The sequence below is a fragment of the Sturnira hondurensis genome, unplaced genomic scaffold (assembly GCF_014824575.4).
Source record: "Sturnira hondurensis isolate 20B ecotype Veracruz unplaced genomic scaffold, ASM1482457v3 Scaffold0022136, whole genome shotgun sequence".
NCBI lineage: Eukaryota > Metazoa > Chordata > Mammalia > Chiroptera > Phyllostomidae > Sturnira > Sturnira hondurensis.
Window position 1 is genome coordinate 5,082,015 of NW_028094767.1, and position 23,915 is coordinate 5,105,929.

The 23,915-nt window shown below is 40.7% G+C and overlaps 1 protein-coding gene across 1 annotated transcript in view; it reads right to left on the bottom strand.

The window, feature by feature from the left end:
- COL19A1 (collagen type XIX alpha 1 chain) overlaps window positions 1-23,915 on the bottom strand; it is a 341,924-nt gene that overhangs the window by 35,820 nt on the left and 282,189 nt on the right. Inside the window, exons 32-42 of the mRNA XM_037034331.1 lie at window positions 22,661-22,702; window positions 18,685-18,789; window positions 18,546-18,599; window positions 18,237-18,290; window positions 12,706-12,759; window positions 11,242-11,295; window positions 9,010-9,054; window positions 5,811-5,861; window positions 5,679-5,723; window positions 5,181-5,207; window positions 1,096-1,149 (exon numbers count right to left, since the gene is read on the bottom strand). Coding sequence (XP_036890226.1) covers window positions 1,096-1,149; window positions 5,181-5,207; window positions 5,679-5,723; window positions 5,811-5,861; window positions 9,010-9,054; window positions 11,242-11,295; window positions 12,706-12,759; window positions 18,237-18,290; window positions 18,546-18,599; window positions 18,685-18,789; window positions 22,661-22,702 — 585 coding nt within the window. The remainder of the gene's footprint in view (window positions 1-1,095; window positions 1,150-5,180; window positions 5,208-5,678; window positions 5,724-5,810; window positions 5,862-9,009; window positions 9,055-11,241; window positions 11,296-12,705; window positions 12,760-18,236; window positions 18,291-18,545; window positions 18,600-18,684; window positions 18,790-22,660; window positions 22,703-23,915) is intronic.

The window sequence follows — 23,915 nt, forward strand, 5'->3', positions numbered from 1 at the left end:
AGCATAACTCCTTGAGCATTCATCATTTATACCGTATCTGCCGCCCCCAGTTCTTCCCTTTTCTCATTCTCTCATTCAAGTCCAACAGATGCTCCTACCAATATAGTGAATACATCATAATTACTCTGGTGACACATGACCCCTACATTGCTAAATGCAATGGTCAATACTTGACCATCCACCCTACTTGACGCCATCCCCATCACTCTTGACTTATAGGCAATATTTGAGGAAGGCAATCACTCCCTTCTCCATGACACAGTATCTATACTTGGCTTTCAGGATACCAAGTTATCCTTCTACCTCCCTGGCCACTTTATCTTAGTCTCCCTTACCAGTTCCTCCTTTTCTTCCTGACCTCTTTATGTTGGGGGGCCACAGGGCTCATCCCTAGATCCTCCTCCCTTTTCGAGAAGCCTCCAGCCATTCCTTCAGTGATCTTACCCACCACACACCCGTCACCCACTCCCTTGGTGTCCTTGGATGGAGCAAGAATGCTCAGGTTATTTAGACCTGCTGCTTCCTTTTTAAAAAATGCATATATTTAACATGTGCAACTTCATGATTTGATATATGTTTATATTGTGCAATAATCACCACAACCAGGCTAATTAACACCTTTATCACCTCACATAGCCACCACTGTGTGTGTGTATGTGATGAGAACACCTAGCAAATTTCAAGCATACAGTATGATATAGTTACCTATTGTCACCATATTACACACCAGATCTCCAGAACTTATTAATCGTGTCTGGAATAGTCTTCCTGCAGACTTGAGGAAGACGTGGCTAGCTCCCCCTCACGTCTCTCAAGTCTTTGATCAGCTCTTGCCTTCCCAGATCTCCCTGTTTAAAAATCACCACGCTCCCCTCAGCACTCCTCGTCCACTCGAACCTGCTCTGCTTTTTCTTCCCGTTAGCACCCACCCACGGGGAGTGCTTGCTGGCTTGGTTTCTGTATCCTCGTCTTCAAATATATATTCCCCGAGGGCAGAGAGTTTTATCTGTTCTGTTCCTCATATGTTCCCAAACCTAAAACAGTAAACATGTTTGAATGTTGAATCAGTGACACATTTCTAACCCCTGTACTTACCTTTACACCTGGAAATCCCTCCAGTCCTGGCAAACCCATTGCCCCAGGTTCTCCCTGTTAAACATAAACAGAAGAAGCTCAGGAGCAATGATCAAAAGGATTTTAAGCATTGGTTTCAAAAGCAAAGATATATTTTTGCCTAAAAAAATCCCTCAAACATTGACTGGTAATCTAGGGTGTAAATTGTATGCTCTGTTTTCAAGAATTTGTATTCTTGCATTTGGTGTTTGAAAATAGTTTGCAAATAAAGCTATTCCCTGGAGAAGTATGAGTCTGTTTTTTGATTCATTGTTTTTATTCTGTTTAAGAATCTAATCAGAATGAGTCCCTCTAGTCACTGATAACTCTAATTGCAATAGAAATTGGAAAGAAAGGCTGTGTCTCAATGATGCCTGCCAGTCTGTGAGGTGCCTGGGGCTGCCAGATTAACAGAGGACGAGACTAACTAAACTCTTTTGGAGTAGATGAAGATGGAGCCCTCACAGCCAAGTTTACCATCCCCCAGCCTTCTCTGCAGGTGGACAGGCCTGGCAACGCCTCAGAGGATGACCCCAGGAGTGGTGTCTGCAGTGACTTTAAAAGTTATTGATCCAGCTGATGTGTCACTGAGAGGAGATGGGTGAGCACTTCCATTAAAAAGTGTCTTACACACGCTAGGGTGTGGCCTCAGGCTGACTGGAGACGGCACATCCTCAAGGAGCCCTTGTAGAAAGCTCAGAGTAAAGGGAGCGGCTTTGGGCAAATAAACATTCACAATTTTAAATCAAGAGAGATAAGTGGGTAGCATATGACTTGATATTTTTTCTTTCTTTTTTCAATTAAAAAGTGTTGTTCAATTATAATTGACATTCCATATTATATTATATTAGTTTCAGGTGTGCGGCATAGTGGTTAAACAGTTATAGGATTTACCGAGTGATCACCATGATAACCAAGTACCCGCCTGGCAGCACGCACAATGATTACAATATTATTGACTATATTTCGTATGCTGAACCTCACATCCCCGTGACTGTCTTGTGACTACCAATCTGTGCTTCTCAGTTCCTTTCCCTTTCTTACCCAGTCTCCGGCCCCACTCCCCCCTGCCAACCATCAAAGCAGAAACAGGCTCAGTGATAACTTTACGCTTCAGAAATCTTTTCAACTGTCCATTAACATGTAACCTGACAATTAGAAAAAAGGATATTCAAATTCTATCCTGTGTAAAGCTCTGTACAAGAGTCCCTGGGTTACTGACAGAGGAAATGCGCTCTCTGGTTGCCTTTGTTCACACTCCCGACGACCCTCAGGGCACAGGAAGGCGCGTAGCCAATCAACCACTCTTTGTTTGACAGTGGCTAATAATGAAATATTTAATGGAAAGCCACGTATACATTGTACACCAAAGAAACGAAATGCAGCTCCTCAGTAGTAATCAATTCAGTTAAGGGTGATTTCCATCGGAAAAGGCTTACGGAGCAGACCAGAGACAGAGGTGATCTAGTGTCTTCTTGGGGACGCTCCGAGAGTCAATCCACCTGGACCCTCCTGGACCTGACTTTCCATGATCTGCTCTGTGACCTAAAATCCTGCTGTTCCCACCTATTTCTCTGGCATCAGATACTATTTCTCCAGGCCGGGCTCCCCGTGGGAAATGACGCTGCATGGTGGTGCTGACATAGAGTCCAAAAGAGTACTTTCCAAGTTTTATCTTAAATAACCTGAAGGTTTACACAGGATTTAATTTCATGATCCCACACTCTGGTTTTTTGTGCTTCACCCACTTATTCACGTCTTTAAACGCAAGCAACACCGGCCCTGGCTGGTGTGGCTCAGTGGATGGAGTGCCGGCCCGAGAACTGAAAGGTTGCCAGTTCCGTTACCGGTCAGGGCGCATGCCTGGGGTGTGGGCATTGTGGCTGTGTGAGAGGCAACCGGTCAATGTGTGTCTCATACACCGATGTTCCTCTCTATCTCTTTCTCCCTTTGTTCCCCTCTCTCTAAGAATAAATAAAATCTAAAAAACAGAGCAAAGGACATCCTTTAATTATTTTTATTCTTTATTCTTTATTGAAGCTAAGAAATTTAAAGCTTCATGTCTTTAAATTCCACTCAAAAAGAGTAGAATTTTTGTTGCCACCCCTTTTTTTCAATCCAAGTGAACTACAAATTCTCTTATATTATAATGCTGTTTTGAAATGAAACATAGAATTTATTAATGTACTTACACAATTCATGCTTTTTAAGCAATGGTCTCATAAATATAGATAACTTTGCATAGGCTAAGCAACAGATAATTGTTCTCCCCACCAAAATACTTGGGTTAAATGAAAAATTGACAGCATTTACACCACTTTCTTTTTATTATAATGCTTTTTAAAAAAGGTATTTCTGCCCTGGCTGGTGAGACTCAGTGGGGTGAGTGCTGGTCTGGAAACCAAAGGGTCACCTGTTGGATTCCCAGTCAGGGCATGTGCCTGACTCCCCACTAGGGGGCGCATGAGAGGCCAGGGCCCCAGGAGCCAGTGTGCAAGTGGCAACCACACATTGATGTTTCCCTCCCTATCTCTCTCCCTCCCTCCCTTCACCTGTCTCTAAAAATAAATAAAAAAATAAAATCTTAAAAAGAAGTTTTTCTTGCTTTAACCTGCAGTTGTTCATGATAAAGCTTGAATGTTCCAGAAAAGCTAGTGAGAAGTCTAGGTGCCCCTTGAAGGTTCAGAGGGGATGTTCTGTGTATGTGAGGATGAGAAGGAAAGACTGGGAGGAGATGTTTATCAACAAGATGAAAGAAGTTAAAATTAGAATGAAGATATAGTTGGTAATGCATGACAAAGTTACAGATGAAGCAAGGGTAGAATGAGTAGCAAAACAAAGGAAGCTTCTTGATGACATATTTGGGGTTTGAGAAATGCTATTAACTGGTCAAAATTGTGGTTTCAGGGCAAAACAAATTGGCTTTTGATATATAGTGACCCATAACAAAAGTAAGGTCTTTAATTCATCTCCTTTGAAAATGCACTTGGATGGAAAATATTGCTTTTTATGGTTAGTTCTTTTGCTCATTTAAAATTTATTCATCCAGTTTTACCAAACTGTACTTTGAAGAAAGGGCCTTAAGTTTTTTCACATGACAGTGTAAAGTGGCTTGAAAGTTTATTTGTTCAGTGTCAGGTACATCTGAGATTCAGGTATAGACCTAGAAGTTAAAGGACATACAAATGGAATATAAAAGATGGACATATGCTTAAAAAGGGCATGGCAACCTGGCTAGCGTAGCTCAGTGGATTGAGCACGGGCCTGGGAAGCAAAGGGTCGCCAGTTCGATTCCCAGCCAGGGCACATGCCTGGGTTGCAGGCCAGGTCCCCAGGAAGGGAATACATGAGAGGCAACCACACATCGATGTTTCTCTCCCACTCTTTCTCCTTCCCTCTCCCTCTTTCTAAAAAATAAATAAATAAAATATTTTTTTAAAAGGGCACAGCAAAAAAAAAAGTGCCAAGGAATAAGGGAGAACTTATTCCTTAGTGCTTTGGGCAGAACTTTCACATGGATGCGCCAGGGCCGGGAAGGATGCTTGAGAACAGTTACCAGCCGTCCAGCCGCAGTGGAGGACGTGAGCTCTCAGGGGGTGGTGCTAACCTCCCAACCCGCAGGACTCCTGACTAGTAGGTCAAGGAAGCTCGCCACACCCCCAGGGTAACTGCCTCTTGTTCAAAGCAAATAAACAGCCTCCCCTTTTTGGCCGTGGAGATGGCAGATACGTTAAGGAATTTCTTTCCAGTAAGTATTTCTCTCCCCCAGTTTACTTCTCATAAAATCAGTCATCAAAATTGTTCTATCAGAAAAAAGTGTCCCATTTATCAGGAGCTTTATATGTGCCTTCCTCCCTCACAGGGTGACCTTAAAACACACTGGTGAAAGAGACAAAGGTCAAGGGCAGTGACTGTATCAGGATGGATGAGCACAGTGCTGGCATTTCTTCAGTGGCCGACCACTGATGAGCACCTAGGAAGGCAGGACATCTCTGTCTGAGGCTCTCCTCCCACACTTTAATAAAGACCTGTTTTCTAGGTGACACAAAACACATGAATATACATACCACTGGTCCCGGATCACCTTTTGGGCCCTACAAGAAAAAAAGGAAGTAACTTTAAAAATAATGACTGAAGCAAAATTACAGGATACAAACAATTTTTGCCCAATTTGCTTTAACACACATAAAAATATTTGCAAGTTTTGTTTTGCTAGTTCAGATTTGAAGAATAAGATGAAGAAACATAACTTGAAGGAATTGCCATGGAAGTGAGTGCCTGGGAACTGATTTAGTTCTTAGATTTTCTTTCTTTTTTTCTTTTTTTATTGTATCTTATTAGTCTTGGATTTTTCAAACAAAAAGTGACACAGCTATGTATAATGCTACTTGTCATTATTTTGGCTGTGTACATTGTCTCAATTTTACTATAATTGGTTTCATTATTTCCTCTGGCATAAAATTTTGGTTCTATATTTGTGTGTGTGTGTGTGTGTGTGTGTGAACTTAGGAGTTTTGTTTGTTTTGTTTTAATTGTGCAGCTTGGTTATAAACAGTTGTACTCACAGGAGGGCCAGGGGGCCCTGGATAACTGGGAACATTCATACCGCCCTTCAAAAAATAAGAAAAGAAAAAGAGGACAAGAATTATATTAATCCTAACTGAAAAATTACTTCACATAATTATAAAAGTAAATACCTGGATTTTATATAAACTTCCCATTCCATTTCCTTCAGTGAATGGGACACCCTTAGGAAAGAAATGAGATACAGAATTATTCTTCTAAGTCAACGGTGTCTCTATCTTATATCTTCTCACAAAAAGATATTTTTCCTATTCTATTTTAGAAAGTGAGTTTAACATTATAAGTAAAAGAATACAACATTTCTCTTTTTAGGGTTTCAAAAGCAAACACAGAGGAAAGAATGAGGAGTGTGAACTACACCTGGAGCATACAGACACAGGGAGCGGGGTGTGATTAATGTTCAGAGTCGAAGGATGAGACACTAATGCATTCAGAGGAAAATATTATTTGTGCATTAAAATTCAGTTTCTGAATTGCCAATTTATGCTAACTGTTTACAGCCCGCTGACCTGCAGGCTATAACGCAGTACTGCTGATGAAGATGTGAACAGGGAACAATTTGGCTGCTGAAAAGTAATTTTTCTCCACAGTCTTTCCATACTAAACAGAAAATTAAGGTTAAATGGGGGAGATGATGTTACTCACAACCTTGAGTGGACATGGCCACAACAACATATTCTTTAGAACAACGGGGAACAAGAATTTCCTGATAAAATCAGCCGGAGAATGGAGAGTCCCAGAGTGACTACCACGTAAAAAAACTAATTCCAGATCACACGTTTTGGTATATGAAAATTTCAGGATATTTTATCATTTTTAAAGAAAGTTTCAAACAATCAATAATCTACAAATGCAGGTTTGTGATTTCCCCGTTTCAGGTGCCAAGTTGAAGAAACCATCATTTCACTGAGTTAGGACAATCGTGGTCAGTGATGTACAGTGAGCATGACTCACACTCATCTTCAAAGCATTAGTGGTGAGCAAACACGCTTCGTTCATTTAGTCCTTTATTATTTCACTCATTCATTTGACAACTGCTGAATGTCTACTACACGTTAGCTTTCCAAGTCCTAGAAAGATGAAGGGTAATTTTGTTTGAGATCCACCCCCCACCAAAGAAGTAAAGATTTCCCCGCAAAAGACAACATTAATCTGTCTCTAAGAATAAAAAGCTTTGGGAATTCAGGGGGAAGAGGAAGGTTTCGTGAGCTTCCTCTTCCCCCTGAATTAGTAAAGTACAGGTATCTTTCATGAGTTCAGGTTATATTTTTGCTGCTCATTCCACTAGGGAGGAAGTGCACTTTAGGATCTGAGTCCCAAATGCTTTCTGCCCTGTTTCCTTGTCGGGGAGAAGGTAAGTAAACAAAATGGAGACCAGGTTTAGGAACACTGAGTGCAAATCCCTTTATTTATGTGTGCAAAGCCTGCATTTGCACGAAGAGTATTAACATATCTTTGTGGTCTTCATACAGTCACGGAGGAATCCTGCCCCTTCTGCACAGAGTGCGGCTCCTTTGGCCTGGCCCGCAGCTCAGCTGCGATTTGAGCCTGGCCCCACAAGAGGGCAGACTTGCTTCAGAGAGAGGCCCCTCTTCCCAGGGCCTCCCTGACAAAGTGCCTATCTGTCTCAATCAAGAGCATAAAAACATCGATGGCTCTTGTACATTTTATTCACTAGGTGCTATAAATAGAATTTCCTTGCATCTCGGACATCATGGACGGTAATGAATATACACAGCACAGTACTAGATTTTGCACCAACTTACATTGCTGGAAGAGATCTTTTTTAAAGCCCATCTATTTTCTGCGACTGAGGCTCACTGAGGTTTAATGACTTTCCCAGGCCCCCCAAGCAGGAAGTGGATCATCTGGACATGTACCCAGGTCTCCTGAGTTTGTAGTCAGGAGGCCTGATACAGGGTGCAGCCAAGAAGGGGGCCCCAAACAGGAGTTTGGAATGGTATCCAGAACTCACGGTGTATAGGAATATTGGAGAGACATATAAGATGTCCTCACCCCTTCCCCCACAGGTGTGAGTTGGGGGAAGGGACACATGGAGCAGGAACATGCAGGGCTGTTTTGTACAGCCATGGCCTTGCAGCTAATTCATGACACGGTCATTTAACATATCTATAGCCTTTGGCGGGTCACTTGGATATGTTTAATGGCTGTGGCCAGGCTAGGAGCCAGGGGGACGGAAGTCACTTCCCCCACAAGATGTAACTGGGGGGCAGGTCCCCTGAGTTATAGAGCCTGCGTGGGAGCTTAGAGAGGATTGGCTCCGGGACATGAGGCCATACCTACCCAGACTCACAGTGGCAGCCCAGTAAAGTTGGGATAATACAGGAATGCTGTCAGGTGTAACTGATCATGGGAGGAGTCAGAAATAGGGATACAGAGGAAGATTGGCATGGGGATTTAAACCCAGACATGGCAGCCATTGGAGGGAGAGCCACCAGGTTTGGGGCAGAGTGAGGATCCCCTCTTGGCCAGGTAAAGGAGAGAACCACGTGGCTTTGCCAGAGTGGGGACCCCTGCAGCCAGGTGAAGAAAGCCACTTGCTTTTGGTAGAGTGCAAACCCCTGCAGCTTTGGTAGAAGAGGCCCATGTGGTTTTGGGGTGTTCCCTTTGGCCACGTGGCCTAGGAAGCAGGAGAGACTTTGCCTTAAAAAATGGGTACAAAGAACTCTTGCCAGTAGACCATGAGAAGGTGCCACATGACTTTGGATTAATTGGAGATCCTGCCTGGATGGTGACATAGCTAATGGTGCCAGTGGCCTGGAAAAACAGACGTGTGCTCTTTTCCTGAGTTATAGTACCCTGAATTAGGTCAGGGGGAGAAGGGAGTGCTGTGTGCATAAGTGGATATCCTAAAGAACTTTGATATTTTAATGAAGATGTTAGGTTACTATGTTAAGCCTGTATAGCATTAAATAAACATTTTCTTTCCTTTCCACAAATCTCTCATATTGAGAGATGTCTTTCCAATTGGTGATGGACGATTGGCCTTAGTAGGTGGTCCAGAAGGCATTAGTACACTATCCGTCCTCTGGAGTCTGGCCGGCGTATCTGCTCTGTAACAGGCCTTCAGTGTGCGACTCTGACACGGGAGCGGAGCTAAAGGGAAAAATCAGGTCTCCCCAAAGCCTTTTCCTGAAAAATCAGGAAAAATATTGACTAACATTTATATTTACACACAAAACTCAGACAGCTTTTTATCCTTGAGCACATCTAAATGTAGTCTGACCTCTGAGATATAGATGTCTTAAGTAGACACACACGGATTTAAGTTTTAAATGGGAAACAACTCACAGGCGGTCCCGGTGGTCCAGGTCTCCCAGGAGGCCCCTCACTGCCCTGCAAGGGATATTTACAGCACACATCAATGATTTAGACATTTCTACCCCGGGTTTATGAACTGGTGTTCACTTTGTGTGAGAGCTGTACTCTGAAATCAACATGGGTTGTCATTTTGTTCAGGCCTTGCAAAATCTTGCTCAGCTTGGCCTTTCTCTTTCACCGGGGGAAATACAGCTCTAGACCAGAGGGAAGGTAAATGCCTTTCCCCCCATTCAAATTCTTGCTGTGGGTGCCCCAGGGGTGAGGTTTATTTTAAGACAGAGCTGGACACCCAGGGGACTGTGGCCTGGAGGTCCAGCCCAGCAGGGGAAATTTTCCTTGGGGAGGTGCGGGGTGCATCTCCTGCAAGCAGGGGACAGGCTCCAAGATGTGGCTCTTTGGGTCGGCCCTCACTTTAACCTCCACCCCTTCGCCTTTTGGGAACCAGAGGGGTCCTCCGCACAATTTGACCAAAGTAGAAAACCACACCCTGTTTTGTGTCTGCAGAAAGAGAAATTTCTTTCCCTTCGGAGGTTACTATTAGACTTCATAACCAAGTCAGGCCTGTCCCACTGAACAGAGAAAACCAGGCTTCAACACTGTTTGAAGAAAGTGCTCTACAGAATTTAAGCAGCTTCAGGCATTCTGCTTACAGACGAAGCTGACTAAAAACGGAATCTGTGAAAAATGAATTCAAGTTGAAACTTGAAAAATAGATTTCACTTTTATTTTTATATAACACAGAACGCTTATTGGTCCCCGATAAGCAGAGGCAGTGTAGTGACTTCAGTGCCCTTATTTATTCCTGTAACTTTTCCTTTAGAATCCTTTAAGTCTCTCAGTAGGAGGAGCAATGGCAAGAAGTGGTTGATTAAAAAAGAATTCAGAGAGAGTAAAATTCCTACTTACCATGCCTAAGAATTTTGAGGGATTTCGGTCCATTTCCATGAATTTAAGGAAGGATTTCAGTCCAATCTCCCCATTTTTAAAAGACAGTATCTTAAAAACTTTTTGTTTGTATATTTATTAATAAAAATAAACCGTCAGGCTTTCCTTGTGATGCACCTGACTGAAAATGGGCGACAATGCATGTATTGTGTCTTTTTGCAAACCGCTTTGATGGTTGGTGGCTGTCTCTCGAAGGCACGCCACACTCTGCTGACTGCTGGCAGTGTCCTTCAGAGAATTATGTCATCGTTCTCATGAATGAGGAGAGGACAACAAACAAGGAAAAGTATGTGCCTATTGAAAAGACTTTTTTCTGGCACAAGTAAAAGTCATATTTTCATTCTTGATTTTGCCCCAAAGCTCATCTCAGCGTGGAATTCCCATCAACTTCAAAAGGCAACGCCGACCGAATAATTCCCATAGAGAGCAAAGCCGGGGGGGCTGGGCAAGCCCTTCGGATACTGTCAGACAAGTGTGCGTTGAGACTCTCTAGAATAAGCACATTGTTTCCTTTCAAATTCCTTGGGATTCCTTTGTTTCTTCATGCCATTTTGCCCATTTTGGTCGTTTCGGGGTAGAAGCCACTTGTGTGCCTTGTGGACTTTGGATTCTTTCCTAATCTGAATAGTTAGTCCTATTTCATTCACTTGCTGGCTCTGTTTGAATTCATACTGTGGGGTCAGTTTAGATCCTGAGTCTGGTAAGCTTATGAAGCCCCGTGGTCTTCTTTCTGTCTCCTGCACTGCTGCCCCTCCTCCCAACCATGGCCGCCTATTTGCGTGATCAGCGAATGCAGGGAAACAAGTTGTCCTGTTCCTCAGTCAATTTCCCTCAAACAACAGAACTTCCAGGTTTTCTCAGCAAGCCCTGCAGTTATTGGAATCCTGGTCCTGACAACCAGCCCACCCTCTGAAGCTTGGGCACCTGTGGCTGCAGCTCCCGACACAGACCACCTTACCCACACCTCCTCAGGGGCCTTCCCCACACCATCGTTCCACAAAGCTGCGTGCCCAGGACTCTGGGTCCAGCTTGGGCTCCTGCTGTACAGCACCAGTGTCCTCTTCATCCTCTCCTCTAGAACATATCTCCTGTATTTGTTCAGACCTATTTTTGGACCTATGCCTACTATCCGAGTAGCTATTCCATGACATCATCCTACTCTCAGGCTTTGCGGGATGAGACTGATTTGTCTGTAAACAGTCTCACCCTGCCCTGACCCCGGGCCCCAATTCAAATGCTGAGGCGGTTCCTCTGTACCTTGTCACCCTTTGCTCCCGAGGGACCAGGGTGTCCAGTTCTTCCCAGTAAGCCCTGTAAAACACAAAACTCAGTTTGTTACAAAAACAACTAAGCAACTTAGTGGACAAAGGGTATTATTGAAAGTTGGTCTAAAATTGATACATTTTGAAGGTCATTTAATTCTAATTAAGTCAGTCCTACAAGCTTGCATTTCTGCAGGCTGATACAGCAGCTGTATCCTGCTGATAAGCTCTTGCAAGGGTAAAATTTGTATTTGTGGTTGCTTTTCACCTTGGCCAACCACACTTAATGACCTTAATTGGAACCTTTTGATACATTTAAGAATTTAGCCTTGCTGTTTAAATGGCAATTTACATAACATTATGCCTCCCTAAATGAGCTATAATTTTGGTAGCGATCAACATTTTACATACTTCAAGATGAGCAGACTTAACAGTGTGCATACTGAGTCATGCAATCTGTGTTTTACCGTGGAAAATAAAATTTAATTCTAATTATTTCTGTGAGAATAGAGTTAGGTATAATTTCCATGGCCTCTTTCACAACTCTTTCTCTTAACTTTTCATTTTAGTCTATAGTTTGAAGCCAGGTTTGATCTGGATGACTGTGGGGAAAGCATACATGATAACATTTTAATTATGGAAAATCTATGGTTCAAACCATTTAAGGAACGTGACTACATTCCTGCTTGTGTGGTAAACACCATTTGCATAGAGACTCCCAAATGGGAAGAGCTGGAGAAGTTAAGATTTGAGTAGGTTTGCTATATTTAGTGGATAAAAATACAATAATTGGGACAAACACTCTAAAAAAACTGTTGACATGAAATTCAAATTTAACCGCATGTCCTGCATTTTAACTGGCAACACCAGACTTGAGCTTTACTTTGTGACAGACTGGACTTAACAGGTGGAAAAAGAAAAGAGATTCTGTTTTAGGCAAACAGTATGACTGGAGACGCAGAGGCCACGATGCTGTGTCCGAGACGCAGTGAAGAAAAGTGCTGAGTAAAGTCGAGGGCATTTTAACCCATAAAAAAGAATAAAAATAAATGGAATCTGATGATCCTTGACCCATTACTTTTCCCTACAGAAAATAAAGTCTTAGTTTATGGTGCTTAAGAATGTAAGGGTGTGATGACATAAACATCTCTCCCAAAGGTAAATACTCAAAAATTACAATGAAAAGTGGAATGTTCTTTTATACACAACTTCTGTTTAAATAGACTAGCTTAGCCACAGACTGATTTCCGGTCTGGCAGAACTCTGACGACAAATCTCCACAGCCTTGAGAAAGCTCAAGTGACATGAAAATCTGAGACGGGGCTGCCACTTTTCTAGGCAGCAGCTGTATAATCTGCACAGAAGCACAGAGAGCCAAAAGCCACGAGAAACATTAGTTCACTGTCCAGCATTCCAGCAGGTATGAACTCTGAGCAGAATAGTTTTCGCAAATACTTACAGGGGGTCCCATTGGGCCTGGATCACCTGGAAGGCCTGGAATCCCTTGAAGACCCTAGAAGAGGTAGTTTCCACCATAAAATCTACTGTATCGTTGAAAATAAGTCATAGTTAATCAAATATTTTGACTACTAAAAATTAAACATCTATGTTGGTTCATCAAAAAACATGATATAAGCCATATTACAAATACCTGTTTTCAGAGAGTAAGGATGGTGAACTTAAATGCTGTGATATGGAATAGGTAACCAACATAATTTAATATGTTTGGTGATTCTAGGGGCATTTCTGACTCACAGAGCCACCCATCAGCAATAGCATCACTGAGAGCCCTGCACTGTTAACGCATGGAATACAACTTTCAGACTGGCAGGACGCCATCAAAGAAATACATGACTATATTAAAGCTTCATTCCGCTAGTGGAAACATAGAATGTGTATTATGATACAAGATTTAGTTTAGCTGGCCGGTTCATTACAAGAAGAAATTTGGCTCACTGGTGAATTTAAATTTGGAAATCTTTAATAGCTTAAGCATAAAAATGAATGGGTATCCCTCCCTCACCTTTTTGGATTTGTGGAATAATGCTAATTATACTGGATAGGCTTTGAGGTGGTGATACATTTATATAATCAAGGAAGCATTGGCAAGATTAACTGGTTACTTGGGTAGTTAATTTTGTTCCTTTACCAAGTATGTCAAGAACAGAATATTAGTTAAATAAGTTACATACGATCCATAACATAAAATTTTGGCAACTATTAAAATCATATCTAGGCAAAGTACTGCAGAACATGAAAAAATAAAAGTTGCCAAATCCTACATAGAGTAGGGTCCAAATTATAAATGCACTTAATAAAAGATGAGAACAAGCAATAGAGGTTTACCATGACTTATCTGGAAACTTTAGTGTCGGACATGTTTCATTGTTCTGAATTTTCAGATTTAAAAAAAAATAAAGGTAACACAGTGCCCATAATGCATACCATGCAACACTTCCAGTTGTGTCCAAGGCAGCACCCTCTGATAAATACACAAACACTGCAGTAGCAAAACTTACAGCATTCTCACCGAGGGGGATAAATAGCCCATCTCTGTGTGAGTTCAAGTCAGGTTTTGCTGCCAAATAAATTTGCTGCAAACGTGGGAAAAATATCTAGGGTTTTCAGAGGCTTTTGAGCTTTGGAATTGTGGAGAAGGAGTAGTGGACTGTCATATCACTATCAGCAACAGTTCTTCCTGGAGTGTGAAAACAGAAATAGCTTCCTTTTTTTTAGTGCTTCTCTGTATTTCTTAAATTTTCTATAATCAACTTAGATGACTGTTAAAATTAGGGAAATACACTTTTAAAAGTACCCTTTTGTTATTTTAGATAACCACACAATGCAGAAAGTTGTAGGTTAAATGGTTTCACTCTTTCAGGATTTAATTGTCTTTACTGACTGATCTTTTTATATTGCCAAACTATTCATTGTTGTAATAAAATTTCTTTACCCTTTACTATGGTGCGATATGTATTTTTATACACGTCAAAATATTAGGTGAGGTGACATTGGTTAAATTACTGCACCTTTGTTTGTGAAATTTTTATAGAACAAAGATTCTATAAGATCAAGGTTCTTTGCATAAATGGGTTCAAGGACCAAGCACTGACAGGCCTAGCTATCCAATGCCGAACAGGATCATATGTTACTTCAGGTATTTTCATGTGGGATGACGTAAATAAGCACTGAAAAGAATCTCCTTGAAGATGCTGAAATTTCTCATGTAATAAGAGTCTTGGGTAAAATATCAGGCATGCTCATGTCAAAGAATGAGACGTGTTGTTTATGCCTGGAAATGTTATTCTCTCTTTAAAAATTTTGTTTCAAAGATTTTATTTATTTTTTAGAGAGAAGATTAGGGAGCTTATTTATATTTTTAGAGAGACAGTTAGGGAGAAACAAAGAAAGGGAGAGAAACATGGATCAGTTGCCTCTTTCATGGCCCCAACCGGGGACCTGGTCTGCAAGCCAGGCGCGTGCCCTGACTGGGAATTGAACCTGAGACTGCAGGTGGACACTCAATCCACTGAACCACACCAGCCAAGGATCTCCCTTCCTTTTAACATCTGTTTCATGTTTTCCTGTGGGCTTACACTTTGGGAATGCAAAACCCAAGGGGACTCGTGGGCCAATTCTGCTTTCCCTTCTGCTGCATACTTCCTTTGAGGCAATGATCACAGGTCCATGCTTGAATGGGAGGTTAGACAAGAGGGGAAATTCAGAGACAAAACCACCATAGACTCATAGCTCAAAATAGCTTCCAGCCACACAGAGTTAATTATGAGCTGAATAAAGGTGAGGCCATGAAAATTAATGTAATTTTTTAATTTTGTTAAAACAAATCCATTGGTCTACCTCACACTTTGAAGTCACACTCTGCCATCATTAGAAAACTGCTGTGTGGGGACTGCTGTGGGGTGGGGGCAGGGGGTGGGGGTGGGAGTGATGAATGGTGATGGGAACACACAAAGAAAGAAAGAATGTGGACATACTCTTTCTCCACGATGATGTCCTCCGCACTGGCAATGCTGTGTGTGCGTGTGTGCACACATGAGCACGGACGTGTGTGAGTGGTGTTCATTAGCATAGCGTATAGTTGCTATCCGCTCCCTGACCAGTCACTTGTTTGCAGGTGTATAAGTGGAAGGAAAACAAATTTCCTTTGGAAACAGCTCTTCTAAATATCTGGAGATTATAAATGCTATACCAAAATCTGCCTTGCCTCAGAATACCCACATCTTCATAAAACTCTCTCTATATGTACATGTACAAAATGCATATGCATTCCTTCCTTTCCTTTTTAGTTTCAACACTGAATCAGTGTAGAGAGGCTAAGCAGGTCGTTAGGTTGTCGACTTTATAAACTTGGGATTCACTAACCTTTGATGACCACATTAAACTTTAAAATAAACCTCAGTCCATAAATTAAAAAAACCATTCTCAGCAGTCTTTTTCTGAACAAGCTGAAATTTCGTAGTTGGGGTAAAAGTTACTAGGGAGGCGTAAAGGGCAATAAGATCATTTTAGAGGACAAGATGGTCATTAGAGAGGACAAATGCACAGTAAGGAGCAGGACAGTCAATTTAGCATATAATGCCAAACTAAAATACAAATTAAAATTTATTGCATAGGTATTCAGGGACCACTAAAATCTTTCCCTGCTCTGATATTTTGGTCTGTCAAGTGATTGCTCGATCCGTTGCTACCAAGAATATTTATTTATTTATTGTGATAAGTTATTGTTGACAATATTTTCATGTCATATTTGTAAATTATTATCCTGAACTACTGCAGCTTAGGCCTGCATTCCAAGCAAGCATTTACTCTGGAAGAGGTGTGTTCTATTAGTTGCTTACGAGTTGCCACCTCGAGCTGTGAAACGACATCTGCAAAGACGAAGGATAATGTCACTTTTCTAAGAGCAATAAACAGACAGGCAACGCCTCTCTCTAAGTTTCCAGCTGGACTAAATTGAAGGTGTGATCATTAGAAGTCCTCAAAGAGACGGGTATCCCCCTTTCTCTCTTCTACTATGAGTTCAATAGGTATTGGAGATTTGGTAGGAATAGTTATTGTGTGCATATTAAAACAGTATAGTGTATTAGCCAGTTAGAAATGTATATAGTCTTGATTGGTTTCCTTCTCTTTAGTCAACAAAGTATAATTTCAGGTGGTATATGAGTCTAACTAGAGGACAAGATGATGTTTCCCATCTGTCGAGAGGCAAATGTTGCTTTGCCACATTATGCCTCAAATGGTCCAGCTGAGCCAATATGTTGCCTCAGATTTATTCATATAATTTGTGAAGAAACAACTGAAGAGAATCTCCTTCTCCGCTTGCTGGAATTCCCTATGTAATGAGAGTCTTGTGAAACATTTTGTGTGCTCTGTGTTAAAGAATCCATAAGGTGTACTTAAGAAAGAACGCACAATGTAGTAGAGGAATAATAACAATTGATTTCAGCTCACCAAGAAGATAAAATATTCCATTAAATCAATACAAATTAACTTCTAATAAATTTAACTTGAGTCATTTATAAAAAGTCTGAATTACAATTATTTCCTGGTCTTTTTGTCATTACCTTCTCAATTGCCTCTAAAGCCTGCCTCTTGAATCCAGCCAGTTAACAGATGCTAGACTGTTAGAGTCAGACACTGTGCTCGTACTTCAGTGGAACTTTGCATGGAGCGTGAGGAAGCCAAAGCTCAGTAGCTCTTACTTATTTTGAAAATAAAATGCCTTTACAGGTTAATTTATGAATGAAAATAAATATTATATTTCTTTGTTCTTTAATTTTTAACGCAGAAAAATTCAAGAGCCAATTCCTAGTTTTCTGGAATACAATCAATATTAATGAAAAACAATAACACATGATAATTTATAATGTCAAATATAACTCTAACTCAAAAACCAGATTTACTTCATATCATTATGATTTTCTGCACTAACATCAAGGTTAATATATGTCAGATGGCTTACTTCCTTTCATTAAGAATTATTAGTATCAGAACTGTTTAACCAACAACAATTCATCATCCTAATTGGTTTTTCTGAGTTAGTGTGAGTTATGCAGGAAAAGAATGACATCCTGAGCATCACCCTGGCTTGGAGGCAGAAATTATACCATCCCCTCAGGAACACATTTGACTTTGAACCTTCGTCTGTGGGTAGGCAGCTGATTTAAGCTGGTCCAATCAGATCTTTTTCTTCCAAGAGTTTGAAAGTTGGGCAAAGACGATGACAAACCAAGGTCATTGAATTTGAGTCATGTTATAACAGAGTCCCAGGGAAGTCCTGCTGAGTTTTGGGGGCTATTCTTTTTTTTTAAAGATCTTTTTAAAAAGATCTTTTAAAATATTTTTAAAAGACTTTATTCATTTATTTTTAGAGAGGGGAAGAGAGCGAGAAAGAAGGAGAGAAATATCAGTGTGTGGTTGACTCACTCCCTTCCTGGGGACCTGGCCTGCAACCCAGGCCTGTGCCCTGACAGGGACCCGAACTGGCAACCCTTTGGTTTGAAGGATGGCACTCTGAGCCACACCAGCCAGAGAGATGGGGGCTATTCTTATCTCTAGGGCTGGTTGGTAACTATTCTTTCAATTCTCCCAGCAACCTTGGAATATTTGTCAGTGAATCTCCCCTTCTCCAACCCCTTCCTTTTATTTTGAGAGAGCTGGAATTATCATCTGCTACATGAAAATACAAATATGGTAACTGATATATTGACGTTATGCTTCAATTTCCTTGCCTTAAAAACTGGACCATTGATAATAAACCTAAACATATTATTATTTAAAACATGCTAGCATTTGCAAATACCTACCTAAGTCATTGGTTTTATTTATTAAAATAAATAATACTAATACAATAAAATAATACTCATTGGTTAGCATTAACCATGAGCTCTAGAAAAAATGATACCTTTCTTTTGTTTAGTTACATAATGAGAATCAATAAGACTATTTTATTAGAGAACAATCTCTCACCTCATCGCCTTTCCCCCCAGGTATCCCAGGGTAGCCTCGTTCTCCTTTGCTTCCCTGAAAAGACAGTAGATTCAGCTAGTATACTCAAACATCTCATCATCTTTTGAAACAACGATAATATCTCTTCTCAAGACACTTGGGCCATGTAATGTGGGCAGAATTAGGGAACAAATAAATGACATCTGTAAGTGGCTCTATATCAATTTTTCAAACTATTTTTGCAAGAAGAAGTGTATATTAAAATGGGTTTCCTTTTTTCACACTGAATTGGAGATTACACAAAGGAGAGTGAAGACAAGACTTTCTCACCTTTGGCCCCTCTCTGCCAGGGGTTCCTGGAGGGCCCTGTGGCCCTGTGTCACCCTAGAGAGGACAGGAGAGTGACAGATCTGAGAGAAGGTACTGTGTGTCACCTACGGGCCCACCAACATTCCGTCTGCCTTCTTACCTTCCGGGCCAGAGAATCGTACTTTCCAGGCTCACCAGCGCCTCCATCTTCTCCTTTGTTGCTTTTCAGCCCAGGGACACTGGGTTGGCAGTTGTCACAAAAGTTCTGATGAGTTTAAAGACAAGGTGGCTGAGAGATTCATTAAAGTCATCTACAAAAGTGAGGTCTGATCAAATTTGAAGTTCTCTCCGAACTGTTGTCAGAGAGAAGTGAGACAGCAATCGCTATGTTACTACTTTCAGAAACTAAATTTATCCAATTTGAAAAGACTATCTCTTGTGAGGTAAAAGTTACTTATGAACCTAGTCAGTGATATCTGTTTATGATACTAGTGAGCTTCTATATAAGAACACATGTCTACAGTGATATTTAAAAAGAAAATTCTAAATAAATAAGGAAAAGACATGTAAGTTGAGAACACAGGCTGAATTTCAATTTCTTAGCAGCATGTTCCAAAGGAGAGGTGGTATGAAAGTTTGGAACTACCATCCACATTACAGAGTTATGTAACCAATAGCATAAATCCTTAAACGAGAAAGAGAAAGCTGTTAAGAAAGGATTTTTCCTTCTGAGAGCAAAATTAGTTGGAGAACCATACACACAGTTTACCAACATTTTGTTTGTCAGTGGAAGCACTCATGTGAGAAATAATTACTTGAATGACTTGGACTTGGCTTCTATGTCAAATGCAAGTACAGACAGGACATCTAAGTGGAATTACCTTTCCATTGCCTTCTCTGTAACCTTTAGCTGATCTGGAAAGGCTTGAATTTAAGTGTCTGAGCTCACAAGATAAACCTCTTATCACATAGTTAAAGAAAAAGTGTCTGTGGAAAGCCTTAGAAAGGTTTATTTTGAAATAAACTGTTAACTAAAAATATGGTCAGGAAAGGCACAGAATAGGGACCATTGAATGGGGACAAAGTTTAGTTTTAACAGTCGACGGAAGGTAGGACAATATAAGCCTCTACCCTTTCATCTTTTTCACCAAAGGGAAGAATGTTGAAACATGCAGAGGGAACTAAAGATTGCTATTGTTGAAGTTAGCAAAAATTTGCCCATGACTATTCCAGTTCAATATTTTTTTAAGATTTTATTTATTTATTTTCAGAGAAGGGAAGGGAGGGAAAAAGACAGGGAGAGAAACATCAATGCATGCTTGCATCTCATGCATCCCCTACTGGGGACTTGGCCTGCAACCCAGGCATGTGCCCTGACTGGGAATCAAACCAGTGACCCTTTGGTTCATAGGCTGTCACTTGATCCACTGAGCCACACCAGCCAGAGCTCAAGTTCAATATTTTTGATATAGTAAATAGCAGCATAAGTCTGATTTCAGAAAAAATATGCTCTTTGGAAGACTAATTTTGTATGGTATTGAAAAGATTTAAAGCAATTTACCTAAAAAAAAAATCCTGGGCTAAAGAGTTTTCATCGTGGTGGTCCTCCTTAGAGCTGGGGCGTGGTGACAGAAAAGGGAGCTCAAGTGCTCAGTGTTTCCCAAACTGATTTTAACACCAGGATCTTTCCACAGAGTTAGCATGTTGGTAGAGGAGTTAAAAATGCATATATAATTGTAGATGACCCCTTATATCTGAAAACTACAATGAGAGAGAAGTCTGAGGACTTATGACAACCAAAAAGGTTTTCATACTTAAAAAAGTATAAAGAAGATGAATTATTGTATCTGTAGACATACAAACAAATGTGGAATATCAATACAGAGCAAAACCTTAGCATATCAATATACAATGACATTTTAGAATGGATTATTCAATTGATTATTTTAATAAAATAGAAGTGATGGTAAGCATTATGAGTCAATAGAATTTTCTAAGAGTCATTTCAAACTGACCTCATTTTTTCTTTTTTTTTTTGTTTAGGAGTACCAGAATGGTAAATTCAGGGAAACTAGATTTCATTAAGCTTCTTGAAAAAATATCTTGAGACTCCTATGAAGAGAATAAGGATGCACCAGTTACTAGCTGGCATCCAATCTCATTCAAAGAGGGAAGGGCACACAATGAACTTGCAGGTCAGTCTTTGACAGGCATCAATCAGCCTGGCATTATTTGGTTGTGTTTTTTTTTCAGTATTTCCATCAAAGATATTTTTGGAAACAGAAAGCATCAAAGATGATCAAGTTTGCTAAAGACTCAAGATAGACAAGGAGAGTTTATCTGTTGGGTAACAGGATCAGGATTTAAAATGGCATTATTAAGTTGGCCTAATGGATCCAATAGCCAATGTAAATTCCTGTATTAGATTTTGCCTTGGGGAACTACATGTTTCCCTGTTCTATTGAATACAGTTGGATGGGACTACCAGTCAAGATGCCCTGCCCACCTCTCGCCGCGAGTCAGCTCTCGTGGGTCTCAGCACCGCCGCTGAGATGCTAGGCGTGGCACAATGGCACAGAACACTTATTACAGGGGTGCTGCCCTGATGAAACTGTCCACTTCTGAGACCTCTGGAGTCCTGGTCCCTTTTCCCATGAGAGCCTATTCACAGTCTTTTCGCCTATTCTGTGAGCCACCCCATATTCTATCAGGATGTTCATTTCTGTTCAAGTGTAGAAATTTTTGATCCTCAGAATGGTATTTTGGAATGATATAAGACTTAAAATTCTGCTATTTATAACACTACTGCTCTTGAAGAGAACCTAAGAACTGTCTGAAGACCCATATTTCTGTGTTAATGTGACACTTAGTGGCCGTGTGACCCAGAGTCACTCACTTAACTGACTGCTTGGAACTTTAGTCTCTCATCTGCAAACGGGGACACTACCACAGCCTAAACCCATAGGGCAGTTGTTAGGTTGAGTGAGAGGCGATGAGCAAAGCCGCACGTCACCTGGCATGCGATTGTAACTCGCTAAATATAAGATCTCCCCAAAATCCCGCAAATACTCTTTTGTGACCTATAAGAAAACATTGGCTTTTGAAGGTATTAAAAACTTCTGTATTTTTATACATTGATATTCATATGTACATTTATGAATCTATTCTCAAAACTTTCATCACCTAACAAATACATGTACTAGAATTCCTGAGTCTTTTGGATTCAACAAATATCCCTGCCTGCCGACTGCTATGTAAGTCATTGTGTAAAACCCTGGGCAGGTACTAGGAATATAAAATAAATCACACATACACACATAGCCTAAGGGTATGCATGTATATTTGTGTGTGTATACGTATGCACTCTCCATTCAGACACAGACAGATAAAGCACATAAGGTTTGAATACAAGGTAAAGAGACAGATTTTCTTCTGGGTTCACTCGATCTTAGCATACCACAAAGAAACACGCAAATACACAGTGTCACGGGAGTCTCATTATTGTTCTTCCTCCACCTGTTTCACACAGGGAAGTATTAGAGAAAAAATGGTAGCAAGATTTATTCTCTATGAGTTGGAAATAGCTATAGGTAGACATATTTTTTATTTACTAGAGTAACAGGTGTCAGGGCAGTTGCTGGTTTTGGAGTTTTAGAGCTCATTTTGTAAAATCTCATGCCATCAAACCTCAACCTCCACAGCTGGCTGTTTATTGAGCAGCACTGGTTTTCACCCTCGGTCTGGACAGGCCAGAGACTGGGAGAAGGACAGGGTTTCTCAGCGGTGAGCTGGGATGAACACGGGTAAACACCCGATAAGAGAGGAGAGAATGAGCTACTCTATTCGGTGAGTGTCAGTGCCACCATTCTTCCCTGTAGCTCAGCTCAGAACCACCCTCTCTCCTTCCCCACCGCCTACACCCAAAATGAGATGGGGGCCATGAAGAGAGTGAGGGACTAGTGTAAAGGGTGCAGGGTACAGAGAGATATGTATTTCTTTGCCTATCATATATGTTCTGCCATTCAAAAATTGAATTTTAGTGTAGGCTAAGCCATTAGCTCACTTTCTGATATAGATTCTCTTTCTGATTTTTTCCTGGAAATTAACATGTAATTTCTTACGTAGCAACCAAGTACCTTGAGCAAAACACCGATGTCTCCCAAAAGAGGAAGTGCAATCTGTGGTGGGGAAAGAAACAAATACATGTATTTGTACATGCACAGGCACACAAGACAACACAAACATACAATGCAATGTAGACATTTCTGAGAAAGAGTAATTATTCCTCTACTAGGAATGCCAAACGCATGCATCTTATTGCTTTGATTCTGCATCTCTATTTTACATTTTCATGACTGTGGCAAGCAACCTTTATGCCAATCGTAACATCTTATTGGTTTTATACTTGCTTCCAGCCAAAAGGCTGAGAGCAATTTATTGTTAGTTTTACATAATGCATAAGGTAAATCATTTATTTAAAAAAACCCACTCCTCTGCCAGGCAAATTATCAGGTTGTTGAGAACTATGAAAATCACTGGATGAGTTTGCCTTAAAGTTCCTTCTCACTTAAGTTCAAAAGAGCCTATACGTGGTTGAAGTGATGGGCAAGACAGACGCTGAGGGAATTCAGGCAGTGTTCTGGCCTCATTTCTTAAACTGCCCTTTCAAAGAGACACGGTAAACCCAAGTAACACTTTACAAGATTCCCAGATGACGTACCATGATTCACTCGAGGGCGGGGTTAAATTATGGCCAAAATATGCCTCTGCATGTAGTTTATGAAGGCACACAGAGCCCAACCATTGTGGGAAGTAGAAGCATTTGCGAGGCTTAGAAAGGAGAGGCCAGATTTGGATTTTATTATATAAAACTCTTAATACAATGTCGTGTACCATAAGGCCTCTCAGATTATAGCTGCTGATTCTGAAGCTATGTAAAGGGATTTCACTGTCACTCAAAGAAAGATTTAACCTAAAAAAAAACCCCAAACATTTGGAACACACTTTTAGTGCCTAAACTCATTTTGTAAAAGTTCATTCAAGACACTTTTTGTAATTTAATCATTTCATCATTTTAAAACCTCAGAATCAATGGATCTGTACCATACTCTAAGTAATTTACCTGCAAGCTTCTCTTTAGAGAAATGAAATTCATTTAGTCACCAGCATTAGAAAGAATAGAAATTGTGGCTATATATTTTAACTCAATTTTCCATGGGATTGAGACATTGTATGCCAAGGCTCAGCCCGGGGCAAAATTGTACAGCTGAATTATACCCTTAGGAAATAAGTATTCATCTCACACACACAAAAATGCTGACCCAGCTTGAATTTTTTTCCCTTCTACAAAATAACGGGGACAAACAAAATCACCAAGCAGTCACTGAGCAT